The sequence below is a fragment of the Drosophila novamexicana genome, unplaced genomic scaffold (genome assembly GCF_003285875.2).
Source record: "Drosophila novamexicana strain 15010-1031.04,08,12 unplaced genomic scaffold, DnovRS2.1 tig00001900-arrow-arrow-pilon, whole genome shotgun sequence".
In the NCBI taxonomy this organism is placed as follows: domain Eukaryota; kingdom Metazoa; phylum Arthropoda; class Insecta; order Diptera; family Drosophilidae; genus Drosophila; species Drosophila novamexicana.
In genome coordinates, this window is record NW_020824905.1 from 175,261 (window position 1) to 189,369 (window position 14,109).

General features: G+C 40.8%; 1 protein-coding gene across 1 annotated transcript in view; it reads left to right on the top strand.

Annotated features, from left to right (window-relative positions):
• The window catches only part of LOC115768658 (G1/S-specific cyclin-D2), a 76,842-nt gene extending 63,010 nt beyond the window's left edge, over positions 1–13,832 (top strand). The window contains exons 4-5 of the mRNA XM_030713338.1: positions 13,131–13,276; positions 13,342–13,832. Of these exons, the coding sequence (XP_030569198.1) occupies positions 13,131–13,276; positions 13,342–13,575 (380 nt within the window). The 3' untranslated portion in view covers positions 13,576–13,832. The remainder of the gene's footprint in view (positions 1–13,130; positions 13,277–13,341) is intronic.
• Positions 13,833–14,109: the final 277 nt, after the last annotated feature.

The following is a 14,109-nucleotide window of genomic DNA, read 5'->3' on the forward strand; positions in this document are numbered from 1 at the left end:
CCACAAGACCAGTGTAACCCACACATTTAGAATGCACGACATTATCACACAGCCAACAAGGTATGCTGGATTGACTTGCCGTAATTGGCATTTGGCAAGTTTTTATAAAACAGACAATTTTATGGTCCTCTACTGTAATAACACAGCCAAATGTAAAAAGAGAGTTATTTAAATTAGATTAATAGCGTATGGAGCACCAACAAGCGGCAGAAAGTAGAAAAAGATCAAAGCGCAAGTTGACAAAAAAAAAAAAAAAAAAAAAGGTGAGAGAGCGCGAGAGTGCGAGAGTAGTCTATTTATAGATTGCTTGCTTGCCCACGAAATCTTGCACACCAGAGAGGCGATGTGCAGTTAAACATAAACAACAAACAACAACAAGAAGCTTACCCACAGAGCTAAATAGCGCAAGCGCACAAACAAAAATGCACAAGAACACAAGTTTGAAAGAAACAATATTTAAATAAAAAAAATGCACAGACCACAAGCATGCACTCCCGATAAATATAAAATAAAGCGAGAAGGCGAACAGAATAGTAGAAATATATAAAAATATAAATAATTAAAACGCCGGTGTTTTATTAAATCAAAAACAAAACGGAGAGCACAAAAAAAACACGTCTGTTCGCTTCAAGTGGAGAACGAGTTGTGTCTTGACTAGAGGATTCCCTAAACTCTCGTTTTGCAATGCTAAATACAGCTCGCGCAACGAGCTCATTTGCTTTGGCAGCAATACAAAAAAATTAAAAGCGAGAAAGAAGGGGTATCTTCGGCACGCCGAAGATCTGATACCCTTGCAGACACAACCTTTTCAAGAAGTGCCGGGAAAATAGTAAATGCCGAGTTTGGTCAAGATATCTTGATAACCAAAAAAGGTTTTTAATCATACACCTGGTTTTCGACCGATCGTTCCTATGGCAGCTATATGATATAGTGGTCCGATCTTAATAGTATTTTGCCTATATATGAGGAGTATAGTAAAACTAATAAATGCCGAGTTTGGTCAAGATATCTTGAAAAACAAAATGGTTTTTCTTACAACTTAATTTTCGACCGATGGCAGCTATATGATATCATGGTCCGATCCAGCTGGTTTTGACATATGTGTTGCGTTCAACAGAAAAAGGGACTTCTGCAAAGTTTCATTAAGATAGCTTTAAAACTGAGAGACTAGTTCGCATAGAAACAGGCAGACGGAGAGACGGACATGGCTAGATCGACTCGGCTTTTGATGCTGATCAAGAATATATATACTTTATGGGGTCGGAGATGTTTCCTTCTATGCGTTACACATTTCATGGCAAAATTATAATACCCTCTGCAAGGGTATAAAAAATATAGTTTCGTAAATACAACTCTAATTTGTGACAGACAACACTTTTTGCCACCGCCTCTACTTAACAGCCACACCAACCATTTATTCTTAACTAAAGACAAAAAGGCAGCAAAAATCATTCACAGTCACACCATACAATACCGTCTGCCAACCGTGTCTATTTCAATTTTCAACCTTCAACGGGAAAGAGCCTTTTTGAAACGATTGTTCATAATGATAATCGAAAACTTTAACCACTTGTTTTCGAGCCTAGCTTGTTATGTTTTAGGCACAATCGGAGCTATCTAGTATGCCAAAGTCGAGTCACAAAGAGCAAATGGGAATAGCAGTTGGAATACGCTAGGCAGGCAGATACGCGAAAGTGGACACTGAGCTACGTAAGTCAGCAGCAGCTCTACTTGTCGATTATGTCCTAAATTATCTGATCCAAAAAGTTAAATCCTTCTTGGCGTACTTGATCCTGTTTAAAGTCTTTGTGTGTGCCAAACACAATGATTGATTTGACGCCAAGAGAACAAAAATTCGCAAGAAAGTCCAAAATAAACTGAGGATATTAGAAAATTAACAAATGGACCGGCTTTCGCTCAAAATGTGAACAACTTGAATCCTTTCAGTTATAGAAGATTGGTGTTCCCTTTCATTGTTATGGGCAGGTTATTCAATACCCATATTCCATATGAAGCCAAATTCAGGTGAAAACCTCAGCTGTCGACCTACTTATATCATTGACAACCTGCTCGAAAATACACAGTGGATAGAAGTTAAATTTTTTGTTGGTCGCCGATTGTGTGAACGAAGTTGCCCCTATCATACCAAGGCATCAGTTCGGATTTCGAAGACGGCATGGGATACCGGAGCAGCTTCACCGAGTAGTCGAGTTCATCATTGACAGCTTCGAGAACTTCGAGTATCGCGTCGCGGCATTCGTTGACATCAAGCAGGCGTTTGACCGAGTGTGGCACAAAGGACTCCTGTTCCAATTTAAAACTTTGCTTCCATCCCCTCTGTTTTATATACTCCACAGCTTCCTCGAAAATAGAAAATCTGTTGTAGTAGTCGACGGCACGTTCTCAGGAGTAAGAGAAACCCAAGCTGGAGTCCCCCAGAGCAGAGTCCTTGCTCCGTGGCTATACACAGCCGACATGCCGACGGTAGACCCGACGACACTGGAGCATCACGATAGCTTCAACCTCGCCACATTTGCGGACGACACAGCAATCCTCTCCAAAGCTAGCTGTGTATACCAAGCCACCGACCAACTGCAAGAATACCTGCACGATTTTGAGACGTGGGCGAAGTGGCGAATTGCCATCAACAGGCAAAAACGGTATGCTCCATATTCGCGATCCGCAAAGATACGTCGCCAGGAGTGTTTCTCCAAGGCGAACTCCTGGAGCATAAAGACGGTCACCGCTACTTTGGAGTCCACCTCGATCGCAGGCTAACTAGAAACAAACATATAACAACAGTATGCCATAGTTTACGACAAAAACTTAAAAGTATGACTTGGCTCTTTAAGGAAATCAGCAAGCTTTCTCTGAGAAACAAGGTGCTGCTGTACAAAACCCTACTGACCCCCGTTTGGCGCTATGCAAGCCAAATCTTCAGCACTGCAGCAAAGTCCCATTGGAGAAAATTTAGTGTCTTCCAATCCAAGAGGCTGAGTCTAAGTACTGGGGCCCCCTGGTACATCTGCAACCGGGCCTTAACAAAGGACCTAAAAGTTCCATTGGTGGGTGACCTTTTACGTCAGCAGTCGACCAGCTACATAGCCCGTCTTTCTGCCCACCCTAATATACTGACAAGAAGGCTTTGCAGGAGAAAACGACGGAGACTTTTCAGGATTCACCCCATCGACTTCCCAAACCGAGTAGTTAGATAGAGAAAAAATAGAAAATATAAACCAAATAATTTAAAACTTAATAGGTAATGCTAAGTAAGTTCCTCACATTATTGTAAAGCTAAGTATAGTATCAAAAATTAGTTAATAAAAGAAACAAAAAAAAAAAACGAAGTTGCCCGTATACATCTTTTAATACTTTTGAATTAAACGTGTTGATTTCGCTTTTAGTTTTTCCGCTGTGATCAAATCGTTCGATATGACGCCGCGATCCTTTCGGTCTTGTAATTTATAAAAAATATTAAGCATTTCTCGGTTTGTAATAAATACTAATTGCTAGTCGTTTACCAGTGTGAAGTGGTTTTACTAAATATTTGTTTTTGTTTGTACACCATCCGAAAATTTGTTGATTCTAATGCCAATTGTTGTTGCTTTTATCCATTTTATTATTAAATTTCAAGTTGATCGGTACGCACGCAATATGATGCTTAAATTCAAATATTTTTCACAAATATGTTGAATTAAAATATAAAATAAATGGAAGCGCTTCCTTAATTTACAAGTGAGGAGTGTGTTGTTCTTTGATAGGAAACCGGATCACAGCACAAACGAGCTACAAGAAGCCGTTTAAAAGGCTGAGTCGTCCCAGGTTGAGATCAGGGATCTGGATGAAATGGCGACGAAGCGAGAAGTGCTCGAAGCGGATAAGGCGTGGATTGGGTGGGTGGTCCGTGCAGTCGACCAACCAAATCGATGTTTTAAATGCCAGGTGTTCGGCCACATTGCGGCGAACTACACCTGCGGAGGTCACCTTAAATGCCCATGCTTCAGATGCAGGGGATGTATCAAAGGATGTTTCTAAGCCACCTAAATTTAATTTTTGCATCCGCAATGGCAAATAGTCAACGGACAACGCTACAAGCAACTTTAAGTTTCCGGCATGCCGCTAAGTATAAGACAAAATGAAATGTTAAGGTTACTCCAACTAAACCTTAACTTCTGCATAGCTGCTCAAGACTTCTTAGAGCAGACTGTTAGCGAAATGCTCATCGACGTAGCCTTTATTTGCGAACCCCACCACCGAAAGGCCAACTGCCCCAGAATATGGACCGCGGATAAGGATGCGCTTTGCGTATGTGGCGACCCATCGACTTTGCTGACGAATACAAAGTTCTTCACTGGGTTTGTAAGCGCACAATACGGCAGCCTGTGGATTTGACGCTGCTGCCTGGCCCCGAACATGCAGCTTACCAAATTTACATCTGTATTAGGTGCATTAGTAGACGACGCAAGGAGGCGGAGGTCCATAATTTCTGGTGACTTTAACGCCTGGGCAGTGGAATGGGGCAGCCACGCGAATAACGCAAGAGGTCTTGCCTTGTTGCAAAGCTTCGCAGCTCTGGATACAGCCTTGTTAAACTCCGGTGGTACCGGATGAATAGTCGATCTTACCTTCATAAGCTCGTTACTTTTCGGCGCAGCAAAATGAAAAATAAGCAACGTATACACCGCAATCGACCACTCTGCACTAATATGTACGATTGGTGAGGGACCAGCAGCCAAAACGAGAAGGCTAAGTCGGAAAGCTTACCGCTGGGATACTTTCGACCCCGTAGCCTTTTCAAACGCAATCCCATCGCTTACCATAGCTGGCAATGCAAATTGAAGAGCCTCCCAAATAGCAAATCAAATATCACTTGCCTGCGTCGAAAGCATGGAAGCCCGGAAAACGTTTCCACGCCATCATGTACTTACGTACTGGTGGAATGAGAATGTTGCCGAAACACAGCGGAACTGTATCCAAGCTAGACGAAGATACTAGCGAGCCCGTGCCCGAAGAGCAACTAGGGTATCAAACGGTCAGAATACTACTATAAAAGGCGCTACGAAAGCAAGCGATAATGTTACCTGGAACTATGTGACTCAGAATGAATATGATCCTTGAGGCACCCCTTGGGCTCAGTTCTAGGACCCCTCCTCTAGAACATCATGTTTGACAGCCTCCTCCGACTCAAACTTCCGATCGATATAAGCATCATCGGCTTCGCAGACGATGTGGCCCTTGTAGTCGTCGGCAAGACTCTGGAAAACCCATAAGAATCGTGCAACCACAGCATTAAGTGTGTACACCAATGGCTGGCATCAGCTGGACTCGAGCTGGCTTCTCAAAAAACAGAGGCTGTGCCAGTCAACAGCCGAAAAAAACACATAAGAGTCGCACATAAAAGCACATAAGAGTCGGCAGGTCTGTAATATAATCAGTGCGGGCTTTAAAGAACCTGGACGTAATGCTAGTCACAAGGATGTCGCTCAGAGAGCACGTGAAGTATGTTCACAAAGCAGAATTTTTGTGGATATATATGTCGCCAAGTGCTCTGCGGGTCAGCTGCGCCTCCCGGACAGTATCAGACGAAGCGTTACTTGTGATCGCAAGGATGGAGCTCTAAATGGAAAAAGCACAGAGACAGCAAATCCGGTTCGTACAACAGTAAGGATGCAGAGCATAGCACGCAGTTACTATCTGGCCGCGGGTGCTTCCGGAGCTACTTGAAACGATTCGGCCACGACGAAGTAGCTGAGTGTTCTTGGTGCGGCCGAAGATTCGTAGATGACACCTTTCACATCATCTTGAGTGTGTACTTTTTATAGCGGATAGGCAGGAACTGGAGGACAGCATGGGCAGAACCATCACGGTGGACAGCCTGGCCGTGAGCATGCTGGAGACCTCACACAAGTGGGACGCAACCAGACCTTTGCAGCAGCAGTAGCGGGTATAATCTAGGAGAGTTGACCGCAATAGACAAAGAACGGAGGAATATTAGGTACCAAGAATATGCCTGGGAAACAATGCTTTTCGACCGTTCTGCAGGCAATCCACGCTACCTAATTACTATGTTTCCTGCAACAACAACCTAAACAATACAATTCATTATACTTATTATACTATTATAATTAATTTAATTTTATTGTAAATAAAAAAAATACAAAAAAACTTTATTTATGTAAAAATTGTTATTAGGAGCTAGGTCCTAGGTTAAAGTGGTCCTTTCTGGGCCGGCCAATTAGACGTAGACTTCATTTTAATCCATTGGCATCCTCGGGTGATAGTAGTTGCCTATTATATTCATATTTCCAAATAAAGGCTGGCTGTCGGCGTGAGCCTCCATTTCCAGTGATTTAAAGCTGGTATGTTCCTAGGGTATTTATCTTTTTGTTATTTAGGACTGGGCAGTGATATATTAAATGTTCCGGCGTTTCCTTTTCTTGCTCCATCTCGCAAATTCGGCATGAGAGTACTCAGCTTTTCTGCGTACTTGCCTATCGGCTAGTGACCCGATAGTACTGCTGTTATTCGGCCGACTAAGTTCTTTTTCACGGTTTGTCCCTGTGTTGTGTTAGTTAGTATGCTTTACTCAATTATTTTTAAATGCAGTCTATTTTAATCTTAATGTGAAGGTCGCTTCGTAATAAATTCATATGGATAAAAGCTACTGTGGGGCACGGTATTACGACTCCTATGGTGCCAGAGTTGAATGTTGTTGTTGCTGGTAGAAATTACATTCATTCCCACTAACAATTTTCACATACATAGAAATATATGTACGTTAGTACATAAATATTTACTAAATAAATTGATTTAAGAAAGATGATGATATATTTTGAATATTTTGTAGAAGTTTTATTTGAGTGATATGAGACTATTTTTAAAAGGCATATTGCGCGACATCACTAACATTTTAGCGATGAGGAACGCTCAAAACGATCAACATAACTAAAGTCAAATTCAAGCCAAAAATACGACAGCATCAAAGAATATTATCGAATTGATTAAGCAAAGTACTCATGTGTCAATAAACAAGCTGTTCTTACGAGATGCATGTCTTTCGCTGTGCACGGTATTTAGTTTGCTTTTCGGCAGGACTTTTTGTTGTTTAATTTTTCCAAATTCCATGCCAGATTGTTGTGATAGCTTCATTGGTAAGAGAGGAAGAGTAAGATTTGAAGTTTTTGGCATTTCTGAAATTCGAGCTCTACACACGCACACATACACAAATGCGAATGAGCTGATCAAGGGTTTGCCGTGAGACAGAGAGATTTTCATCAATAGGCCAATCGCCGAAATTTACGCAAATTTGCGTCCGCAAAAGGCACAATTGTGCGAACAATCAATAAGAACAGGTGGATCGCACTTGTCGCTCGTTTGCACTTTTATATGGATCCAGACGCATGCTAGACATTCTGATCATTAAATGCCTCTTATTAAACCCTTCAACCTAAAATTTTTACAATGTCAATAAATTCATAAAAAGATGACTTGCATTTTTTCCATATCAATGTGCAAACGAGCGACAAGTGCGATTCACCTGTTTTCATTGACTGTTCACACACAAGCAGAAAGTTGCAAAAATTGGACATTTTCAATTTTCAACTCTTCGACAAGCCAAAGATGAATTACCCTGCCAGAAATACGACAAAGATGTTTTTGTATTTTAGGCAAAATAGGTCCCTACAGTAAACAAAAAATAAATATAAATATTTCATTTAGGTCAATTTATTGTTTATTAAATAAAAACAGATCGAATTCTTCTCATTTTGCCTGACTGGACGAAGAAATACACGATAGAACATTTGAATGTATGTGCCTTTTGGTACCAGAGGCACAAAAGACACACAATTTTAGTAAAAATCTCTGGCTCGCGACAAATGCGCTGATCTACACACAACACAACATATGTATGTATGTTTTTAGATCTCCGGGTTTTGTGAGAAGCTATTTAGGGAGAAGGAGATACACAGAAGTGTGCGAAGCAATGAGTGAGAGCGAGGCACATGCATACACACATATGTTTTTTGACTGTAAGGATTTAAAACTAGCATGCATGTATTAAGAAAACGCATCAGCCGCAACGTCGTTGTGCGTTAAGCGGATGCGGCTTTATACTGAAAGTTCGGCTTTCGAGTCCGGCGTTCTGCTACCACTCTCAGCAATATTACTCTATCTGGGCACCCTTAAATGGTCTCAGGCACTTAAATGGGGCTCACTCTGCGACTTATCGTGATTCGATTATTATGCTGTTAGACATGTCTATGCATTGTATGGTTAGAGCCTATAGTCTCGAATACAAAAAGTGTTCCAAATCTTTTACCCTGGAGATGTAAACGACAAGATAAATATTAGATTATGTAAATTATTTGCGCACACTTTTCAACAAGTTCAACATCTTATCTTGCCATCAAGCTTAGGCCGTAAGATTATATTCTTTTAAACCAAAACATCCATCCTATATTGTCTTTTTGGATTCTACAAATTTTAAGGTATTATAATGCAGTTTAACGTAACATGAGAGCTCGTAAATAAATAGGTAATTCAGCAATTATAATAAAATAAAAGCATCTGCCTAAATAGAGACACCATAGGCCTTTTGCTAATAAAAATACAAGCACCCATTCCGAGGTAAGCTATCAAGAAAGAAATCTGATCTGTGCGTGTTATAAAATGACCCTTTACCCTTTTTCCAAGTTTCTAAAGCGTTCAGCATATACTTACATCAACTGATATTTTGTATAAATAAGTGCATTTATAAATGCAGTTTTTTTGATTTGGTTATTTGCATTTAAAATGCGATTGGGTTAATTAAGAAGAGTGATTTACGCAAAGGAACGGTACGCTACGCTTTATTCGTATCCAAACTTAGACTAATGACATAATTTTGGTTACAATGGGCAAAGCTAGCCTGAGTCGCCGTCGCTGCCACGGAGGCTCCGTCGCTGCCGCGGAGTCGCCGTCGTTGTCGCTGAGCCGCCGTCGCTGTCCCCAAAGATACAGCGTTAGCGCCTCGTGTGCGATGTCGGATGACCGTCGCGGCTGGCAACATAGTTGCGACATATCCGCCTCGATCATGACTCAGTGATCAGTGATTAACTACTCCCTCTCTCGAAACTGAGCGTCCTCGGTCGCGTTTTAGTCTTCCAGTATCTGCGGAATTTTTCGGGAATTTCCACCAGCTGATGGAGCTAGTGGACTCCAGCTCCCACAGAACAAGCCAACAATCCAAGGGAAATTGCCGATTTGTTTCCGACTGCGACACTGTCTCTTACCTCTTTGATGTAGTTAAGGTTCTCCTCACTCAGACGATGAATGTGGGGAAGGCTGAGCACCGTGTCGTGCCCGCTGATGTTTAGTAACGGGGAAGCTGCTACTGCCGGGAACCGATATTGCAAGCTCATGCGGTTGAAGTATCGCGTACCATTTACTGCGGGATGGGACGTGAAGCTGACAAGATTTGTCCCATCTACTTTCATTGTGACGCAGTCGTCATACCTAAGTATTGCGCTGCGATCGTTTATGATGATGATGCCGTCGTCCACTACTGTGACAGGGTCGAGGTGATTGCCAATGATTGCGCGCAGCTGCTGCTCTCGAAGAGCTTACAGATTGTGGCAGTTTTTGTTTTTTTGGCCATCGCAATCAGCCACCAAATTGCCGTGGAGTTGAAGTACGGAACCATTGTGGGCGACTGGCAACAAGTTATCTTCTTGCATTGCTTATTTTAGGAAACTGAATTATTGTGCATTGTTCTCATCAAAATATCTGTTATGGGGGTCCCTGTGACTTGGTCGGTGCGAAAATGCATTAAATCAGAGTGATCAATTATTGTTGGGCTTATTACATTTATTTGTTCTAATGTTAAAGTAGGCATAAGGTTCCCTATTTCTGTTATAATCATTCTTTTGCGTGTGCTTGGGGTTGGTGGCCTGTGACAGCCTGCTTATGTTTTGCGGTTTTGAGAATTTTGTTTACGGTGTCTTTTCTTGTTGTCTTTTCTTGTACTTTGGAATTTACGACAATTTGTCTATTGCTTTCAATGACCAGTTACTTCTGCGTTGGTTCTACTTTCCTAAGGTCGTTTGCGTCCCAAGAAGTCAAGGCTTCTTACCTTACGATGGTGCACATCGAGTGCGGACAACATATCTAGTACATGTCCAGTGTAAACTTCCAGCAATTTCCTCATATAGGAATGTGGAAATAGTTCCGTTAGTTTCATAGTCTCTTCAGTCATCGTCTCGTAACCCGTGAAATTGGTAGTGTGACGTAAGTACTCGTAGCTGTCCCATAGTAAGATATCCCCGTCCGTGATCGGTATGTAGTCCACCTGCGTATAGTCAGTCACCTGTGCCGTCGTTATGATCATGATCGAAAGTATGCTAAACGTTAACCTAAAATGTTGAAACCAAAATTAATAAGAAGGTTATGAAAATTGTTTTCTCAATTTTTTAAAAACATTAACGAGGGTTGTCGTTGTGGACCACCCTCCCTTCAATGAGGACCGTTGTCCCCAAGTCCGCTTCAACCTTTTTTTCGACACACAAAGGCGATAGCCTGTTGCCTAATCTGCGGTTTGCCTTTACCTGGACCTTTTCACCTACTTCAAAGACTCTGTTCTCACGCCTTTGGTTAACACTGGCATTCTGCCGAACTTGGGCCTCTTCTATCTTACCCCTAACCTCGCGGGTACCTCGCGGTGAAGAGTTAAGCAAGATATCCTTAGTCCTCTTCTCAATTACTGAGTGGATTGAACTGTTATGCTAAATAGTATGCAGGATGAGGTCGACTGTGTCAACTCCCTTTCGGAGCTTTAAACACCTGGCTATTTCCAGCAGGGTGCTATGAAAGCGTTTTACCTGCCCATTAGATGTGCTATGAAGGGGAGGCGCGTTTACCACGCACACACCGTAATTATTCAGTAGCAGAGACTCATTGGTATCTGACTTGAATGCGAGCACATTGTCGCACCAGCACCAGCGAGGCGGTCGCGTGTCTTCTATCTTTCGAGATGCGACTGGCTGGACCACCGCAAACTTTGAGAAATTGTCTACGCAAGTCAAGAAGAATCTTTGTCTGTGGAGAAAATGTCGATATGTAAAATTTTTTCGGTTTGTGAGGGAACTGGCGGTCTGGCCGAGTTCCTGTTTCTTCGGGTGTCTGTCGTATTTTGCTTTTGTGCAAATTTTACAATTCAAGACAACCTCGTTAGCCAATTTATCGAACATGTCGGCTACGTGTACTTCGTAGTTGGGAAGGCCCTTACCAACTCGTGTTGGATACTGGCCAAAGCTGGAAGAGTAGAGTGAAATGCATTAACCACGTTTGGGTTAATGATGGTCTCTATTGTTTCAATAAGGGCGTCCCAATTGGTGACATTTTTTATATGGCGAGTTCTTTCGCTGAAAAGTATGAAATTCCTCTTTAGAGGAAAGCGTGCTTCCTTAAATACAATCTGGTTGCGGAAGCAGTTTAAAGGCTTCTCCGTCGAATCGATTGTATAAGACAATGACAATTCACCGTGAATCGTAGCCACGTCAGATTCTGGATCATCGCGATCTCGTCTTCGACGTAAACAATCTGCTCGCGAAGAACGTCATCTATGGTTATTTAAAAAATGCTCGCTGCATTCTTCAAACCAAAGCTAGTTGTTCTTGTAGATATATTTCTTGAGTTCTTTTATATTTCACTTGTGGGCTATAAATGCAGTTTTATTGTTTTGGTCATATTCATTTAAAAATGCGGTTGAGTTAAGTGAGAAGAGTTATTTATGCAAAGGAGCGGTACGCGACGCTATATTCGAATCCAAACTTAGACTAATGACATCATTTTGGTTACAATGAGCAAAGCTAGCCTGAGTCTCCGTCGCTGCCGCGGAGTCGCCGTCGTTATCGCAGAGTCGCCGTCGTCCCTAAAGATACAGCGTTAGCGCCTCGTGTGTGATATCGAATGACCGTCGTGGCTGGCAACATAGTTGCGACATATCCGCCGCGATCATGACTCTGGTCATTGGCTTTCCCAGAGCGCTGGGTCAGCAAATACCAATAGCCAGTGGTTAACCAAGTACTTAACAACAGTGGTTGATATACTTGGAATATATATGCACACATACATTAACACGTAAAAGGAACCTTTCGGTCGTTTTAGCTAAAAATATAATCTCATGTCTTTTTATTTAATTAAATAGATTAGGGATATAACTAGCCCCTATCAACTGAATAAACCAATTGCTATCAGGTAATACCTTATCACCACTAAAAATTGAATTTTTATCAAAAAAAAAAATGTATTTTATTAATAAAAGAATACCCGCATATTAATATATGTACGCACAAGTATGCGGTAAATATGGTCGGTTCTTTTTAATATCTGCTGTGTTTCTGTACCACTGTTGAAGAAGTATGGAAGGGATTTTACCATAGAATAATCGTATCTTCGAAAAAAGCGCGAGTCTTAATATTGTTGCTGTTGTAATTTATATTTGTTTGATTTTTATTTCGTGGATGGTAAGGTTTGTCGGGCGATCCTACCTTTATCTGTGGATGGCAGGATGTGTAATTTGGGGCATACTGACTTGGTATGCTTATGTTCTCCGTATCGCTGAGAAGGTTGTTCCCAGTCTTGCCCGCTTCCCATAGGAGATAAACTGCTTACGCATCTTCTGAAGGGATTTCAGGCAATTGTTACCAGATAGTGAGTTAGATGATTTCATTTAAAGAGATTCGATAACTTCTCGGCTGCCTGAGAAAATGCGGTTTCTCTGAGTTAAGTAAACACGTTGAATGATTCTTGTATTGCAGTCATCACCGCTATAAAGAAACTACAGTGGCCAGGGAGTAGGACTTTTTTGAGTATTAAAGAGTTTTAAATTAACAAATTTTGTTATGACTATTTGTATACTCTATTCAAGAACTTTAAATTAAACACGATCAGCACAGGCAATAGGCGAACTTACGTTCAAAATTTTAAGTTTTTAGCTCTTATATCTCGGACATACAGACAGACTGGAATGGTTAGAATCTCGGTATTGACCAAGAATAAATGTATATGGGATTCCTGTTTCTACACATTATCTTTTCCAAAGCTATACAAATACGCCATCCAATCTAACCAATTCCTTGTACAATTCACAGAATATAAATTTTCCAAGTATACTGCAAGTACTATAGCGGCATCAAGTATTGCCGCAGCAATGAATCGACTTAAATGCCATCTTTGTACGGGTGATAACATACAAATATTCTTCAGCTTTTTCACGGATTTAACAAGTGTGGGACAGGTTTGTTCAACAATACAAAGTAGCAACAAATTCTTTTAATGACTTTACTTTTCTTTCATTTATAGGAACAACTGCATCAGTGCACGATACAAATGGAAGTCCTATATAATGACCAAAGCCATACAATACAACCATTTTTTCTCGGCATTGACCAGCAGCAACCATTTAATGCATATTATAAAAGCCCATACCTTCAATGTGATCATCAGAAGCGCTTAATGTCCGTTTTGCCCAAGCTCGCTCAAACTTGTAAACTGCAGGCACATGCGCAAAAGGATTTACATGAAATAAAACTTTGAAGATTATTTATTAGCTTTTGCTATTGTATTTTAATATATGCCTCCCATGATTCGATTTTTTTTTATATCATAGATGGAAGGCTGTCACCTGGAATTATCTGACTAAAAATATATATGACTAACGTCTATATATGTAAAGCCTTATAAAGACAACTGTATATAAGTATGTTTGTAGGCTAACCTACAACGCAATATATAATTTATAACTAGTATGGAAACAAATATAATATTCAGTAATGGATTTTAGTACACGTACATTGGACGTAAGACTATTTTTTTTTTTTTGTTATTAATAAACTTTGTTTTTATGCGGCATATTATTCATATACATATTTCATATAATAACATTTTTTAATGTGTATATGCGTATATATGAGTACTTGCTAAGAAACCGGAAATTTTAAGCCAGATAAGCGCCAAGCTGCCGGTACTAATTCGAACTACCTTCTATATAACTATAAAAATAATACTTTTTTTTTTAAACTTTGAAAGTTGTAGTTGTTGCTCTCGACATATTTCTGTTACATACATTTG